A 19084-nucleotide genomic window follows, 5' to 3' on the forward strand; every position below is an offset into this window, starting at 1 on the left:
CGGCCGCTTCCTTCCAACTCCTAGCCCTTTCCCGTCCCATCGTCGTCGCCGCAAGACCTATCTGTGTCGGTGCGACGTAAAACCACTAGCAAAAAAAACCATTGAGGTTAGTTTGTTGATGGTTATATCTCGTGATTTTAATATGTAACTAATTAGGTTGGCAGCAGTGATGAGCCATTTAAAAAAAAAAAAGAGAGAGAAATGGTCGGCGATATTGCCTTATAATGTATAGCCTTACGCGACATGTACTATACTGAAGACTTTCTTGGCACCGTTGGTATACTGCTGTTACTTTGATTGTTGCAAGTATAGTGCACTGCAGATTTATGTAGCTTCCACTGTATTCATTGGGTCTACTTCTGTAATTTATGCCCATTAATGTAACATTTTACTGAAAAATGACCCTTAATGCTTATTTCTATTATTTGGCCTAAATTTTTCGGCTTATTGTATATTTTTTGTTTTGTGTTTATGAATATTTACCAGTAAATTTTATTGTTTTAATTTTTTCAGACAACTGAACCAAACCAAGGAATTTCAGAGCTCCACAGAGATAGTGCCATTAAGTTCTTATACAAAGGGTCAAGTATCACTCAAAGATTTCCAGGACTCAGCCAAGAAAGCTTCCCACATAGAAGAATTGAAATCATTTGGACTGTCAGTTGATGAAATAGAAATATTATTGGATTATGAGAAAGGTGAGGCTGAGTTTTCTGAGAAATATAAGAAGCAGGAGACATCTGTACTTTCATCACGCCTATTGAGCATCCATGCTAAAATTGAAGAAGGAAGGAAACGTTGGGAAAGCTTGCCTTCAAAAAGGTATTTATTTTTAACAGTGGCATGTGCAGAATTTCATCAAATTATGTGGGGGGGTTCATTTTTAAGACCAGTTGTTCAAGTGCAGTATAATAGTATTTTAATTACTGTACGTTTCCTCCTACTCCGGCCACGGTTAACACTTGTCAACCTTTCTGTATTTCCAGTACTCCATTTTGCACCTTGAGTCATAATGTTCTTGGCCATGATAATCCTTCTCACAGGTGTTATTGCTAGTTAGAATGGCATCAAGGTACTTTTCTGAAACCATTTTCATTTCCGTGGAGGCATTAATTTCAGCCAGTTTGCTGGCCTTGTCAGCTACAGTCAGTTTGGTCTTTTGCATGTTGATCTGCAAACCCAAATTGATTCTCTCATTTCTAATACAGATCAGAAACTGTCATTTCTTGATCTTGCATGGCAATGAGTAAGGTGTCATCTGCATTTCAGAGATTCAATATCTTTCTGCCACCTATCGGAAATCCATCAGAACGTCCATTCAGTGCAGCTCTAATGACAGATCACCATAAATATTAAAGAGCCCTGGTGATGATATACAGCCTTGGAAAAAAAAAAAATAATTAAATTTTCAGACATTTTGCCAAATATCCTAACAACTGAACTACAAGCCATTAAGTAGGGGACTGCATCACAAGCATTTCGCTCAACAGTAGGCACTCCAAGGTTTACACATTTGTTACCCCTATGTTCTGTATTTAATGTGATTTGCTTCACGTCCCACTAACTTCTTTTACGGTTTTCGGAGACGCCGAGGTGTCGGAATTTTGTCCCACAGGAGTTCTTTTCCCTGGCAGTAAATCCACTGACACGAGGCTGACGTATTTTAGCACCTTCAAATACCACCGGGCTGAGCCAGGATCGAACCTGCCAAGTTGGGGTCAGAAGGCCTGTGCCTCAACCGTCTGAGCCACTCAGCCCGGCTGTTCTGTATTTAAACCCCTGTGGGGACTTTTTCCATCGTTGGACAGGAATGTCTTTGTACAGTGAATCCAGGCCTGTAGATATTTCAAGTGATTTTTCCAAAACAGCTCTTTTTCCACACTTACTCCAGACAGTGCTGGGAGAGTACTTGGGCACTCAACCTAAATAATTATGCTTTCATGCACTAGAACATGTCATTTGACCACTGTGCTAATTACCAAAAGTTCTTTAGCATCTAAAGTGAGTTCACAATGATGGCTTTATTTAACACTATATGTATCTGTTTTTAATTACTTTTTACATAACAGACGCCATTTCTTTGTTACATGAGTGAAATATCACGCTTATTTACTTGTGTGATGGCGTGGTGTAAATGTATACAACTGGAACTGAAAGAATTTCTCTTTTATTTCAGCAGTGTCAGCAGTATAAGCAGACATGAGCAGGAACTTGGTCTGTGCGTTAAACCTGATAGTGACTACACAAAACTTCTGAAATTTGCTCTCTCGTGCCAGTCAAATCCTGCTGATGAACGACCTTCCAGCCACCCCATAAACAATCTGAAGCACATTGCTGAAGAGCTCTTTGGGCATTTAGCTAAGAAAAAGAGAAGATTGAGGAAAGAAACTGGTAGTAGTTGCTTTGTGAAACAAACTGTACCAGAAATGTCGTCATTGCAATCAGAGCCTGTTTCTTATGTATACAAACATGATGCAAAATCTTTATGGGACGTCAAGCAGAAGGAGACGGAGATGGTAGCCCCTACCAAACAGCCCGAAATAGTGCGCACGTACACTTGTAAACCCGAGACCTTGTACACGGTGAAGGACAAGAAGATCGTGCCCCTGGACAAAATTTCAGTTGTTAAGTCTAGTGAAGCCAAACCTAACTACTCAGGCCAGACATACGTCGTGTCCAATATTGATCTGTCACTCACAAGTTCTCAGATGTCAGTGGATAAGAGAAACAGATTATCTAGGGAGGAAATAAAATCTTTAGCAAGGTTCAAGGATTATGAAGAAGGGACCCCATCAAAGGTAAGGTTGGTTTACAGATTATTTTGAAATCGGTTTAAAAATGATACCTGGTTGCCAACTGTTGTGTCCTTTTAGTTTGTTTTTTAATTCATTGTCTGCTTGCTACTCTAGTCTGTCAAATGGGAAGTTTTTCCATTGCAGTTATTTTTATGAAGTAAAAATATGTAGTTGTTGTTGTTGTTATTATTATTATTATTATTATTATTTCATATGGCAAAGTAAGGATGCATTGGAAATCTAAATATTACAATAAGCTATATACAGTATTTACAGATCAGGTAAACTAAAATGTAATGTCCAGTGTATTCAACCAGTTCACAACTTCATCGGTCGCACTGTGTATATCTTGAATAGTTCCCTCAAATCTTCTTCTTGGGCACTCCGTAGCAACGTTCTGGACGGTCTGGGAAACATTGTCACAGTCACAGTATGAGCTTTCAGCTTTGCCCCACTTGTGAAGCCAGAATTTGCATCTTCTGTGCTTTGTTCTAATATTGTTTAAAGATGTCCATGCCTTTCTAGGTAAATTGAAACCAGGCGGAGTTTTACATGGGTCGTTAATTAAACCCAGCTGATCAGGGTTTGAAGAAGACCATTCTTCTTTCCAGGTCTGATCAGCATTAAAATGTGATTCAGCAAGCCTTTCTCCTAATTTCCATAATGGGTTCCTTGATTTCAATCTCACTGGTTTCTGAAATTTGCAGTCCTGATGTAAGGGTAGTTGAAGGACATTTCTTCCATTGTCTTACCAGAGCTGTTTCCCTTCGTATGTGAGGGGTGTGGATGTTGGATAACACAGGTAGCCACTGTAGGGGTGTTGATTTGATAGTGCCAGATATTGTCCTCATTGTGACATTTAGTTGGATATCGACTATTTCAGTATGTGCACTGTTCAGCCACACAGGACAGCAGCATTCAGCTACTGGATAAACTAAAGCGAGGGCTGAAGTTCGTAGAACCAATGCGTTTGCCTCCCAACCTGTTTCACTGAGCTTATGCAAGATGTTGTTTCTTGCTTTTAGCTTTTCTGTGGTATTATGATGTTGTTTATACGTCAGTGTCCGGTCTGTTGTGATGCCCAGATATTTTGGGCAAGGATTATATTTTAATCGTTGGCCTTTGAATTCCAATTGAGGTGTGTAGTTTGCTCTTTTATTGTATAGATGGAAACAGCTAACTTCAGTTTTATTCAGGTTAGGTGTAAGTCGCCATGTATTGAAATATTTGTTCAATATGTGGAGATCCCCTGTAAGTACATTTTCTGATGTTTTGAATTCATTGGATTGGGCAGTCAGAGCTATGTCATCTGCATATATGAATTTCCTGGAAATAGTTTCTGGGAGATCTCCAGTGTAGATGTTTAACAGTAATGGAGCAAGAACTGAGCCTTGAGGTAAGCCATCATTCAGTACATAAGGCTTGCTAACGCTGCCATTTAAATGTACCTCAAATACTCTATTGCATAGCATGTTGTTGAGAAGTGTCACGAGGGTCTTACAGGGAATAATCTTCAAGAATTTCAAAATCATTCCTTGCCACCAAACTATATCATAGGCTGATGTCAAGTCTACAAATACTGCAATGGTCTTCTGGTGCAAGTGATATTTAACACATTGGAATTTTCTGCAGCAAGCAGCACATTTAAGTGGATGGAATAATGCAACATCATAGCTGACTCTTGATTGGACAGTTCTGAGTAGCCTCTTGAAGCCAAAAGGCCCATTTGACACAGGTTATACATTTCCTTACAATATGTCTGTCTGTTCATTGATAAATGAAGCAATACCTAATACTATTGTTACAAACAAAAACACTGTCTGTTCTATTGATCTGATTTCATTCTAGGATGACCAGCTTAGTACACAAACATACAGGGTGTATCAGAACTATACCAACAACAAAATTAGGGATGCTCTTCGTGTTATGTTAACAGTGGTGCAATCAGATTAGCAGAGAAAATTCTTCCTCTAAGAAGGTGAGGTTACTTTGTTGCTTCTGGGCGCGTGATTCAAACTGACAAATTTGCCGTATTTACAGTTCCACAATTCGTTTGTTTAACAGCCATAACTGCACACACAGTACAAGAACACACTATAATTAAGACACACTTGTCAGTCAAGGAATGCACCAGATCATTTCTCCTCTCGTCTGTTGGTCACAGTAATGCTCTTTATTATTTAACATGCTCCAAGATGCAATGCTGCCACCCTACGATTATGTACCATATTTTCTCGCCTAATTAACACACTTTTTTTTACAAAAAATACTGGCGAAAGCTTATTATGAGGACGGATATTAAAAAAATTATTTACAATGCATTTACATTTAATAGATACATCAGACAGATATAATATAGACGCAATTGGTTCAACTCATTTGTGGTTAATCGTTATTTGGCGTAAAATTCCGGCGTGAGGTTTTTCTCAAAAGTCAAATAGGGTACATCAGGTAAGTTGGACACGTGGGTTTGAAGTACTGACACTGGAAAATATTCTCCCCGTTACAAGCTGACAATACGACGTGAAGTGAAATAAACATGTGCTAATAAAAGTGGAATTCATGTAAGTACATAAAATAATGAACTACCGGCAAAAAACGAAAACTGTCCAACATGAGAAGGGCTGGGCATCGAACGAGGTACCCTTGCTATATTTCCCCAAACCGTTCATATCCAATCTTGTACGAGTGACGTCTCCATCCACCCTTTTTCTTGGATACGAACGTGGATCTCTCGCGGAAATTTTACTTTAGGCATTGTTTTTCGCTTTAGAACAAAATAAGTTACGATCTTTCTGCCATCAACCGTTTTAGCAAGCATTGCTTTTTCGCTTCCGGTAGCGCGTACAATAACACTCAATGTCCCTTTCTTATTGATTGTTCAACTTTGTGGCATGTGGGAACTGATTGGCGTCTGACCTGTGGTTCCTATTTGGGAGAGCAAATATACCTTCATTTTACACTTCTCATCACAAAGTGAGGAAAATCAATTACAATACTTTTTGGTTGAAGTCATTCGGCATTTTGTGGCATAATGTTGTTCTTTGTCGAAGAGAAAGTCCATTTCTGTTCTTCAAATCCGGCACACTGATTCTATGTGCAGCAGCTATTTCTCGTCCTTTAAAATACAGCATTTCGTGAGAAACTGCATATCCAACGTTGCGTAACGAAATAATATATTTAAGCAGATCCTCCCCTACTTTCAGAAACTTGCCACTTTTTGGTCCGCAAAATGCATTGCGAGACTTGTTGGTCCATTGAAGTTCACTTCTCTGTTACTGTGGTAGCGCACGTTGCATTCGGACGCTGAACATACTTGCGGCTCACTGTGCCCTATTCCCGTATGTTTCGGCGTAACTGATCACCACGATTTTATATGATGCAGTATTACTCGAATACTTGTCCGGCTCCACGGCTAAATGGTTAGCGTGCTGGCCTTTGGTCCAGAGGGTCCCAGGTTCGATTCCCGGCTGGGTCAGAGATTTTAACCTTAAATGATTAATTCCCTTGGCTCGGGGACTGGGTGTTAGTGCTGTTCCCAACATCCTTGCAACTCACACACCACACATAACACTAACCTCCACCACAATAACACGCAGTTACCTACACATGGCAGATGCCGCCCACCCTCATCGGACAGTCTGCCGTCTTACAAGGGCTGCACCCAGCTAGAAATAGCCACACAAATTTATTATTATTACCGTACATAAATTACTCCAATAATAAGGAAGGTTAATTCTTATGTTATGAAGGTAAATGCTGTGTAAATTGGAATTGATGATGGTGTTTGTGCATTTTTAATTATTTTAATTGGTTATGATAGCTGATGCTGTCTTTCCAGGTACTGTATCTCAAGAATCTGGCTGGAAGTGTCAAAGAAGAGGACCTTGTTTCTCTCTTTGGAGAATTCGAGGATCCTACAAAACCTCGGATTGTTTACAGGCTGATGTGTGGTAAAATGCGAGGTCAAGCTTTCATCACCTTCCCAAGTAATTAATTTTAATTCATTGTAATTGCAGATTGTGTGAACATCCTTTTCATCACTGTCATGGATAGTTGCTTCTCCATTCTGTGATTTATTGAGGTTTTGTTCTCATTTTTTTATTCAGTATACTTGTTTTAGTGAACAACAAGATGTTAGTATCTTATGGCCTCATCAGATACCTAGTGCAGCCATTTTGATTTGATGCCCTGTAGACTGCCTGCATGTTAGTTTTAACGTTCTATTTTCTACTATCTGATGGCTGACAAGCTAGTACCCCTTTTTTTGTTTAATCATTTACAAAACAAAAAGCAACCATGGAAAGAGGAGACTAGAACAAACATGAAAACGCAAACTCCACGTCTTTAAACCCCACTGTCCTCAAATAAATCAACCCATTTCTCATCAATCCCAATTTTTCTGTCTCTTCTAAGCCTCCAACAAGCTTGTTTCTGCTTCCCAGCTTCAACACTTGTTGATGGTTCATTTGACAGCTTTTCAGTCTTGATGTGGGAACTATGGGATAAGAAGAAAGCCAAATAAACACAGGAAAAGGCAAGAGAAAAAAAAATATAAATAAAGGTGGTAAAAGACTAGGAAGACCAGATAACACAAAAGGATAAACAAGGACATCGGGGGCTGAGAAGGGATGGTTGTAGAGAAACTTGGATTGATAAGCAGAGAATCAGTCAATTAAAGGACTGGAGTGTATTAAGAAGTGAAGATCGACATCATCCTTTTATGTTTGTCCAGTTGTGTATTCCTTCTGTATATAACTTGGTTTGTCACTTGTTTGTTCCTTTCCATTACGTAGAGAACTTTTTTTTTGGGCAACCTATTAATTTCGTTGGGTAAACACCAGATGTGTTACTAGTCTTATACGTACCAAAATTGTATGAGTGTTGAATAGACTTTTTCTACCCTGCCTCTGCCAGGTTTGAACCTACAATCTTGGGATCTAGAAGCCGGCACTCTACCACTGATCCACAGAGGGTGCTAACAACAAGGATCATCCATCCCTCTTCTTCTTTGCCATCTTCTCACGGAAGGTTGGCTGTCTCATCACAAAGCAATTTTCCCTTGTGTTTCCTTCATCAGGGGTAGCATATTGTGAATGTTGAACCACTGTTGGAGGTCCAGCTCCATGGCTAAATGGTTAGTATGCTGGTCTTTGGTCACAGGGGCCATGGGTTCGATTCCCAGCAGGGTCAGGAATTTTAACCATAACTGATTAATTCCGCTGGCATGGGGGCTAGGTGTACGTGTCGTCTTCATCATCATTTCATGCTCATCACGACGCGCAGGTCGCCTATGGGAGTCAAATCAAAAGACCTGCATCTAACAAAGCGAACTTGTCCTCGGACACTCCAGGCACTAAAAGCCAAACGCCATTTCATTTCACTATTGGAGGTTCCGTGCCCGGGATTATCTTCTCCATCCATGTCCATGTTTCTCTTCTGTCCTCACCAAACATTTCACATAAAAGTTTGCATACAGGCTTAGTACAAAACCTTAATAAATCACAGAATTGAAAAGCAACTGTCCACGACATTGATGAAAAGGATGTTTGCTTGATTGACTTTCAAAAATAAGAATTTCACTAATAAATTAATACGGTTTGTTTTTATTTTTTGTAGTGCTGTGCATGATAATTTTTAAGGTTTGAGGGCCATTCACCCTGTGTTTCACTGACCACTACAGCTCAGGGCGATAACGGGCTGTCTGGAACTATAGTTGTAATGTTAAAAGAAGCATTCTGACAGCTAGCGCAAGGAGGGTCCATTTACTGCCTGCCTGGATGGACAGAAGGGAAAAAGGAAATGGTTGCCACAGAAATATGGGTGGACCCATTGCAGTCGCCATGGAGATGTGCCTGCTACCCACCTGGAGTTGCCAAGCCTTTTACTTCACAGTTAGTTCATGCGTTCTGCAACAGAATACAGTGGTCTGAAAGAACTTGAGAAGGAGAAAGGAATGTAGAAATGGAGCAACACTGCATAACGCCACTGCAGTAGGCCTTCCATTTTGTGTTAGCTGTTAGAACACTTCTTTTAATATTAGGACTGTACTGTATGTATAGCCTTGAAAATGGTATTCTTTGGTTGCCCATTTTTAAGCAGACTAATTTACTGACTTTCAAAAATAAGAATTTCACAAATAAATTACAGTAATACCATTTATTTTTGGGGGTACATACTCTTCGCTGCGTTAAATCCAAATTTACATTACTGTATATCAGGCTCCTACTGAATTTTAGGGAAGACAGGGAGAGGTCGACTAATAAAAAGTATCTACAGGACATCAGAAGGAGAATGGGATGTAAACATTACATAAAGATGAAACGAGCAGGGAAGTTGTGTCCATAAGGCATAGCCTTTAGAACGTTAATTGAGATACAGTAGAAGTCCGCTATAGTGAGTACGGCATATAACGAGAATCCCGTTATCACAACAGTTTTTGTACGTCCCTTCAAAATTCCTATATTAAACTGTGTGTTATCGTTCGGTTACAGCAAGAGCCCTATCACTGACGCATCCGTTATTACGAGCGATTAAGCATGCACGATTTTGTCAGTTACCAGTATTTATGCACGCAGCGATTCCATTGCATGCAGTCGATCAACCTCAGTATTGTTTCCTCACTATGTCCACTAGCGAGCTCTCTCTTCGATATTCGAAGGCGATATAGGAGTCAATTAGTGATACCCACCAATTTTGTTCTGGGAAAAAAAATGGAAATGAAAGAGAAGAACATGTTTTTGTAATAAATGCGTAAATAATGTGTCTGATAGCAGTTGTTAATTCATTAAAAATAAAGGCTGAAGTAAATTATATATCGTCGCCATAAGACCTATCTGTGTCGGTGCGATGTAAAGCAACTAGAAAAAAAAAAAAATAATTGCTTCATTTTAATGCTAAATACTGCAAGTAAGTAAGAATGGGATACATCTTAAGATATGGCAGAGAGCATCATTGATTTCAGAGATTAGTTTTATATTTTCTCGAGTCTGATTCAATTTCGGAAAGGCTATTATCATGTAAATTTATAGCGAGAAGGTTATCATTTCTCTACTGGTGCTTGAAATATGTTTTCTTGATGCATATAGTCTGGTTAAGTTAGGTTAGGGGACGCTGTTTGAATAAGAAAACTGAAATGTTTGCCACAAAATGTGATCTATCTTCTTCGGGACGGTAGAATTTTCTTGCTATGTTCACTTGCAAGCTCTCTCGTCGACATTCGAAGGTGATGTTGGAGTCAATTAGTAATACCCTTCAACTGCTGTTCTGTAAAGAAAATCAAAAATGAATCTTTTCGTCATAAGTACATAAATAACGTGGTTGATAGCAGTTGTTACCTTATCAAACTTATTAACTTGTTAGAAATGAAGGCTAAGCCCAGGGACTATATTATAAAGTGTTCTGTGGGAAGTGTCGAAAACCTGTTCGGCAATATGATTGCTTTCCCAGGACAGTACTTCCTCTAATTATCACGATGACGGGACGTTAACGACAAAATCCAGCCATCCTTTCGTGAGATACTTTTTTTGAAAAACGCTTGATCAAGGATTTAGTGTTAATGAGACCGAAATTTCTGGGCGGTTGATCCGGGAAATCGTTTCTTCAAGGAACGGATAAATTATTTAATTAGGATGTTCATGGCACCATATAATTTGAACTAATAATCCGGGAAAACGTAGTTTCCAGGAACGGATAATCGAGGTTCCACTGTATTTAATTTTACCCAACAATTGTTATTAATTGAACACTTTTGTTGTAAGTCGATTGTTTCATGAACACATTTCCAACATTTATTAGCTAACAGTTGTTAGACCGGGCGAGTTGGCCGTGCGCATAGAGGCACGCGGCTGTGAGCTTGCATCCGGGAGATAGTAGGTTTGAATCCCACTATTGGCAGCCCTGAAAATGGTTTTCCGTGGTTTCCCATTTTCACACCAGGCAAATGCTGGGGCTGTACCTTAATTAAGGCCACGGCCGCTTCCTTCCAACTCCTAGGCCTTTCCTATCCCATCGTCGCCATAAGACCTATCTGTGTCGGTGCGACGTAAAGCCCCTAGCAAAAAGAAAAAAAAAGAAAAAAACAGTTGTTAGAGACATATTAAGACATATCCGCAAGATATTTGAACATGTTTGACAGCGAGAGCATTTCGGGATTCCATGACTTCGGCACCCACCATCCACGAACGTGTACTAGAGACTCTGCAAAATCTGTGAGTTCCCGCAGAGTGTCTTGACAACTCGTATCCACCAGATTGGAGTCCTACCACCCCATGCGTCGGTTGCCATTGACACCAGAACACCAACGCCTGCGTTTCGAGTGGTGCCTTGCCTGGCAGGCATGGACAGAGGACGACTAGCATCACATCATGTTCAGGGATGAGTCCCGCTTCTCCATGACCTCCAGTGACAATTGTGTGCAGGTTGGGCAGCGTCGAGGGCAGGGGGCTTGTGGTGTTGAGAGCCATAAGATATGCGTTCAGGTTACCTCTAATAGTGCTTCAGCAGACTTTTGATGGCACAGCGATGCGTCAGACATTCTATGTCCACAAGCCCTACCCCTTTTATGGCACAGCACCCTGGGACAGTGTTCCAACGGGAGAATGCACATCCACACACAGCACTTGTGTCTATGGGCTGCCTAGAGCACGCTGAGGTTCTCCTGTGGTCAGCAAGATCCCCGAATCTCTCCATCATTGAACACGTGTGGGATGACATTGGAAGGGAACTCCGTCCCAGTACTAACCTGCGGTATCTGGAGGGACAGCTGCAACAACTGTGGGCAAACTTGCCGTAGGAGGGGATCAAAAGGCTGTTTGACACCGTTCCAAGCTGCATAAGGGCAAACATTGTTGCAAGGGGGGTGCGACACCCTACCAACCTTGCACCAACATAACCACCTTTAACTGCCTATGGCTTTGTCTCTTTCATCCCATATTGTAATCAATTCATTAAAGAAGGCACATGGTCTTTCAGCATATGTAGTTTCATTCACTTTCAACCACTCCTTCTGGGGGCTTAAACTTTTTTTGTCGGGCATTGTATTTATTGAAGGATTTCCTTGTGTACGATTGTTGAGAAAATTATAAGTCTGGAAGATTACGACTACCTATAACTTTATATATTAGTATTTCCAACCACAATAACCAACAAAATGGTGATGAAACGAATACATCACAATGACTCCATGTTTCATAGATAACACTAATGTACTAGCCAAGGAACTACTAGCATGGATACTAGTGCATCTCGCCAAAGAATCTTTTTTTTTTTTTTACAACTTGCTTTACATTGTACTGACACAGACAGGTCTTGTGGCGACGATGGGATAGGAAAGGCCTTGGAGTGTGAAGGAATCGGCTGCAGCCTTAATTAAAGTACAGCCCCAGCATTCGCCTGGTGCGAAAATGGGAAACTACAGAAAACCCTCTTCAGGGCTGCCGACAGTGGGGCTTGAACCCACCATCTCCTGAATGCAAACTCACAGCTGCGCGCCCCTAACTTCACGGCTAACTCGCCCAGTTCACAGGTAGGTCTTATGGTGACGATGTACAATGGGATAGCAAATGGCTAGAAGTGGGAAGGAAGCGACTGTGGCCTGAATTAAGGTACAGGCTCACCATTTGCCTGGTGTGAAAATGGGAAACCACGGAAAACCATCTTCAAGACTGCCAACAGTGGGGTTCAAACCCACTATCTCCCGAATGTAAGCTGTTAGCTACAGGACCCAAACAATGTAGCCACTTGCTCGGTTCATTCCCTACACACTTATCTTTTGGCACTATTGCAACATTTAACTGGTCATGGCTGAGGTAAACAGAGATCTTCACGTCCATTGAAGTTTATTGATCGTGATACAAAATGCCAAGCGAATTGGAAATTGATGCCTCTTGAAGGAAAATGGAAGTGTTTTGTTGGATGTTGTTAAGTTAATTCAAGGGATTAGAGCTCTCTGTTCAGCTTTATCTCTGCTTATTATTTCCAGATCTAAACAATTTTTGTGGATACTTCTGAAGGTAAGGCCCTAATCTGGTTCCGTTGAGGAGCCGTTGGGAAATGGTCCAGTTTCTAAGAAGCATAACTATGACTCCAAGCACTCTGTTCAGCTTTATCTCCGCTTATTATTTCCAAATCTAAATCATTTTTTAAATACTTCTGAGGATTAGGCCCTAATCTGGTTCAGTTTAAGAGCCGTTGGGAAATGGTCCAATTTCTAAGAAGCGTAACTATGACTCCAATTTTTAGAATGAGAATGGGGGGGGGGGGGGGCAAACCATTAATTACGAGGAATTCAAGAATTATTAAGGAAATTGAAGTAACTAGCTTTTATCTTCAATTTTAATCTGTTGATGCTAGTTTGTGGTTTTGAACTGCCAGGTATACGGTAAGCTCATTGACTTTCAAATTAATGAATTAATTAAGAATAGCAACTTTAGAGAAAATGACCTCTCTCGCAGAAGTGAACATTTTGTTATAAATTTTAATCACTATATAATCATGTGCCAATATTCTGGCTGGTCATTCAATAACATTTCATCCATCACCATCTACAGAAATGTATTCGCCGTTACCGATTTGTTGCAAAAAATTGACGAATTCCATTTTTTTGTCATTTTGCAAGCATATTTTTATGTAAGCGACGTTTTTGAAGAAGGGTCAAAAATTGTTTGTTTGTCCAACCGTGTCCTGTTTCTCTACGGGGTCAGGTATGAGGTGAGATGAATGAAATGAATAACGTGATATATGATAGTAGGAAGGGAGAGGGTGAAACCCTGTACCAGCACATAGCCTATTCCTGTTGAATAGCACCAAGGGGTCTGCTCAAAGCTTAACGTTCCCATCCGATGGAGGAATCACCATCAACAACGTCATACACCCTCACTCCACATGAACATTTTGGAATTTAATCCAGGCTTTCGGCTCGCAATATAGTGATTAGAAATTGTATACCACCACCTCTCCTACCCTGCTGGCCAACATTCCAATGGTGAACATTTTTTCAACCACCAGGACTTGAACTGGCTAACCATGGTGTCGGACCATTTAGACTTCAACCATGACGAATAGAATACCAAGTGAGATCACTTACCGAGTTCAAGTGCTCTCCCGCAGAACAGCGCTAGTGGAGCCTAACACCAATGCTACACGGTCAGCTGATTTAATGGAAATTACATTGATACACAAATAGTCAAATACAACAAATGAATAACACTGTCAGAGAGTTATAAATATTATTATCAGTCCACACAAAGAAACATCTTTAACTTTAATAAGAGAACACATGAAATAAAATGAAACATTACGAAAAGTGAACGCAATATTGTGCTTTACATACTTAAAGAATCCTTTTTAAACAGAGCAAGTTAAACATACACCAGACTGTAAATAACACTGACATTTTTCTCAAATAAATTAAATGAAGTAAATTACTCACCAAAACTAGTTTGAGGTCACTTTCGATAGTTCACGAGTAGACTTAGCAGATTGTCGAGCTTGCATTTCTCTGCGGATTTCTCCTGCTCTGAAGAAGAATCAGCACTATAGTGGGAAACCAGTTTTGGAATAATGTCCAAAGTGTGTTCAGTACAACAGCCAGCTCCTGATGACACAACTGAAATCGCCTCAGTCTAGCCAAGACACTTGTAAATATATCGCCCCACATTAAATTGAATCTCTTCTCTTAGTTTAACCTCATCGAGTGTAATTATCCCGTACCGTATATTCTTGTTTATTTCATCCTTAAAATAATCTGAAATAGCACTTAATCAATGAGAATTTACAGCATAGGGACATTTAAGTCCTTTGCAGAGTTTCCTCAAATGGCTTTGTGGGGGGGGGAGAGGTAACAAATTATGCCTATATCCTATCCTTTAGGTGATGTTATTCTAAGTAATAAACTCTCTTAAAGAAAATCACTACTGTACCTCATACTGTTGGGAGATTTTACTTGACATTTCTTTAACACAGTGTAATCATTTTCTGCTTCTTACTAAGAAATTTACAATCTATAAATTGAAATTCAGTGTTCTTAATCCTAGCTTTGGCTGAGGAAAGAATGCCTTTAGCTCGCATTAAATTACGAGTTGCATTCTTTAGTTGCTTTCTGAGAGATAATATTATCTTTTCGGCATCGTTAAGAGAACTAGACTGTTAAGTGCGGCCAGTATCCAGTAATTGGGAGATAGTGGGTTCGAACCCCAGCCCTGAAGATGGTTTTCCGTGGTTTTCCATTTTCACACCAGGCAAATGCTGGAACTGTACCTTAATTAAGGCCACGGCTGCTTCCTTCCCATTCCTAGGCCTTTCCTATCCCATCGTCACCATAAGACATATCTGTGTCGGTACGACGTAAAGCGAATAGGAAAAAAAAAAAAGAACTAGACTGAACCTGAATTTGACTACAACTAGGCTGACCTTGAACTTGAACTTCACCGCCTACTGTTGTCATCACTGCTTCACTCACTTCGTGATTCTCGTTCCTTATCCTCTTTGATACTGTCCTCACTCCTTTTGCTACTTGGTGCCTTTCACGATTTTACCTCAGTGGATAGGCATTTCAGTAAATTTGAAAATATATGAGGCACCGCTCCTGGTTTTATTTTCCATCTCACACGAGGAAGTTCAACGTTTTCACCATTCACAACGAAACAGTCTGCCTTTATAATTAAATCTGCCAAAAAATGCAGGTCACATGTTCTGCTTTTGGCCGACAATTGCTTATCTTTCCGCGGAATAACTCTAGCTCACTTTGCAAACAGATTATTTCCCTTTGGTGGTGTAAAATAATGTGTACCATCACGCTTCATTCCGTAACCCGATTTACAGCCAGGAACGAAACAGTACACCATTTTCTGGAAATAATGGAAAACTAGTTGATTGCACACACAAAGCACTGCACAGATACTAACACGGACTTTCAGAAAATATTAAAACAGAGTAATAGGCATTAAAATTATCACCACGACTTCACACACGCTCGCTATATCTTTGCCGGCAACTGGGCGCATGCGTCGTTGCAGTTGGATCGTTGAGACTGCAGCGCCACACTCCTGCAGGACCACCAACTACAATGTTGAGAGAGCGGAGTGATCACACTTGGAATTCTATTTGTCATGCTTCAACGCCTTAATGATCATGGCCACCAAAGCAGGCTGTATTGAATACAATTATACTGTAAATAAATAATTGTTTGGTACTAAGCATGTTGGAAAAGCAGGAAAAACCTTTATGAAATGTCCCGTAAGAACAATGATTTTCACACCAGATGGAATGGAATATTGTTACCTATGACACGCACCTTAATGAATGTCTATTTGCCATTGGGGTTTTATCCCATACTGAACAGTGCTAATCAAATATCGTCATCTGCTTTGGAATTTATTTTAATCCAGGCACCGAACTCTCATTTAAATTTAGAAGAATTTTGAATGTAATGTGCACTCTTCAACCACTGAACAGCAAAACAGTGGTTATTCCTGTCCATGAAGTACAGCTGACCAGCAAGACGTTTGACTGCGCAAGCATACCTACCTCCTTTCACGGTTCAGGCTGCCTTGAAGTACTGGCAAAAGTAGTGGCTAATCAGAATGCTACATTTTTCTTGAATAAATTTAAAATATACGACAAGGAATGTTTATGCTTTTAAAGACACACTCCATATCAACAGGCCAAGAGCTTTCTTCACAATACGATGTCAATCTGTTCAGACATTCTCTCAAACTCCTGGCCACAAAAATCTGCCTACTGTTTTAAATATATAGATTCCTTTTTTTTTTTTTAATGTGTTGTGCGCTATTCTGTGTCGTTAGGGCAAAGCTGTAAAGACGTCCCTCTCTAGTGCGTTTCTCTGGTTATTACGGCATTATTCCAAAGTCTCAGGCCATGTCCTATTGCATACATGCTAAAGAAACCTGGATAGCACATTTACATCACTCTTTAGTACGTTCGTAACTCCCATCATAAGAAATTTAAATTAGCATTCCCGGCCACATTGTGCGCAACTGGCCTGTGTAAGGATTAGCTAGAGGAGGAGGAGAAGAAGAAGAAACTTTTACAGCCCCAGAGCACGGTTACGTGCCAGCCTACAGCTGCTGCAGAGAGCGTCAGTCCCAAGCCAGTCTTTGCTATGGTTTTTTTGGATTGCGCAACAGTAGCTTATTTGAAGTGTTGGTCCTTAATTTAACGTTCATAAGTGAATTGTGTAACAATGTACGTAAATTAGGCCTACTCTACTTAAGCATAGTGGTTTGCAGGACATTCAGTCACAGAGAAGAAGAAAGCTTGACAGTTTACAAATGATGAAAATTTAAATTTTGTTGAGAAAGTGGATGCTAATCCACACATGAAACGTGTGCAAATCACCTAGATGTCGGACATTCCTATGACAACTTTAAACATAATTGTAAGCAACCTGTATAGTTTGCATTTCTAAGAATGTTTTTTCCTTCATATTTTACTGTGTTTGTGTTCTTAAAATGTATTATTTCTTTATTTATTTCATACTTACAGTTGTAAACATTTGTTTCTTTGCATTCATCATAATTATTTTTATGTTCAAACCTAACCTTAAATTTAACAGCAAAATTGTTTTTCATTTTTTTAGCACGTTCTCCCTTTATTTATTTTTTATTTTTTGACCCCCACAAAAATGTCCTAACCAGTTTTAGCTCTATATATATTCAATTTCTTCTAGTATCTTTTTGACTATGGCTTTGGTAATTTGGTGTCTTTGTAAAAGACTTTCTTCTGACACCTCTAAAAAAGGTTGGGTCCCCCCCCCATTGTATGTGGTGTTCTCTGCCTTATCCATTTTGTAGATAGTCTTCATACAGCAGTAAAGCTGTAGACATATGTATTCTAGATGCTGCCATTTTGAAATTTTCACAGCTCTTGAAAGGTTTAGCACAGGGTTGGTGCCATGTTAATTTAACACATGTATTAACAGTTTGTTAGTGTAAACAGTTCTTGATGATATAGTCGTTTTGTTAAATTGTACGTCAAGCCTACTTAAGAGCAATTGAATAAACCAGGCATCTGAAATAATCTGCCTTCTCTTTTCAAGTTTCTCATCAATATTGACGTAGTTCTGTGGAAGATATCAAAGGTTGAGTAGTCTCATTATATGCAGAATAGTGAGTGCTGTGACATGGTGGAATGCTCACAAGACTTGTAGTATGTTTGGAATTTATCAAATATAGAGCCACAAGACTTTTCAGAATTTCTCTTTTTCACTTATAATGCTAAAGAAGCTCTTTCAATTTGTAATTTACAGCTGTTGATGCAGCAAAGGCAGCTTTGGAGTCAATAAATGGAGTTCTTCTGAAGGAGAAACCTATCATCATCCAGTACGGTAAAGGTGCTTCATGATCCAGTCATTCCTTATGATTCACTGCAGCTGGGAGGCAAAGGTGATGAAGTAGCTCACGGAAATCTTCAAGGTAAGTGCTATATGGCAATAAATCCAGTCATATACAGGGTGATTGGAAACAACCCGAACTGAGTATGTGAGCATTATAGGGTTGGTCGTACTGATAAATAATTTGAAGAAAATATGATATCTCACACCATTGTTGTATTATCAGCTGCTGAAGTTAGCCAATCAGATCGCTTCACAGGTGAATTTAAATGGGCTCTGTGAGGCGATGTTGCTAAATCTGCAGGTGGCTTATTACTGACTTAAGAGCTATGCTGAGAAATCAGCATCAGACAAAAACAAACTTTGGTGTACTTGCTGTGGCACAATCCTCTCAGCTTGGAGTTCCGTGTTCAAGTCCCTCCCCAGGGTGAAGTTTATTTTTTCGATTGGTGCTCTCAAGCCGGTGTTGAAGTACGTGCAGATTTAGCAGCGCTGCCTTGCCGTGTTCATTTGAATTCAGTCGCAAAGCGATCTGATTGGCTAACTTCAGCTGCTGATAAAATGACAACAGTGTGGGATATCCAGTTATTTTTTTTGATTATTTTTCAGTATGACCAACTCTCTAATAGTTCACGTTGTTTCTGACCATCCTGTATAGAGATAGGCAGGAACATGAAATGTAATGCATAATATTGTGAACATAAAGACAGGTCAGTGTGGGAAGAGGGAGCTAAAGAAGTAGACTGTTAAGAAACCACAGGACAAGGATAATCTTCACTTCTTTGTACACTGCCATCTTCTCTCCTCATCAATCCCTGTTTTTCTCCAGTCTTCTCTTCTCAGCCCCTGATGAGCTCATTTCTGCTTCCCAGCTTCATCAGCTGGATGGGTATCAACACTCATTGAGAAGCCGTCTTGATAGATCCTCAGTCTTGAT

General features: G+C 39.9%; 1 protein-coding gene across 2 annotated transcripts in view; it reads left to right on the forward strand.

The window, feature by feature from the left end:
* The window catches only part of LOC136867024 (RNA-binding protein 41), a 60125-nt gene that overhangs the window by 26639 nt on the left and 14402 nt on the right, over positions 1-19084 (forward strand). For both annotated transcript variants that reach the window (XM_067144121.2, XM_067144120.2), the window contains exons 3-6: positions 514-822; positions 2177-2798; positions 6637-6784; positions 18064-18229. In XM_067144121.2, the coding sequence (XP_067000222.2) occupies positions 514-822; positions 2177-2798; positions 6637-6784; positions 18064-18158 (1174 nt within the window). In that variant the 3' untranslated portion in view covers positions 18159-18229. The remainder of the gene's footprint in view (positions 1-513; positions 823-2176; positions 2799-6636; positions 6785-18063; positions 18230-19084) is intronic.

Source organism: Anabrus simplex, chromosome 3, assembly GCF_040414725.1.
Source record: "Anabrus simplex isolate iqAnaSimp1 chromosome 3, ASM4041472v1, whole genome shotgun sequence".
Lineage (NCBI taxonomy): Eukaryota > Metazoa > Arthropoda > Insecta > Orthoptera > Tettigoniidae > Anabrus > Anabrus simplex.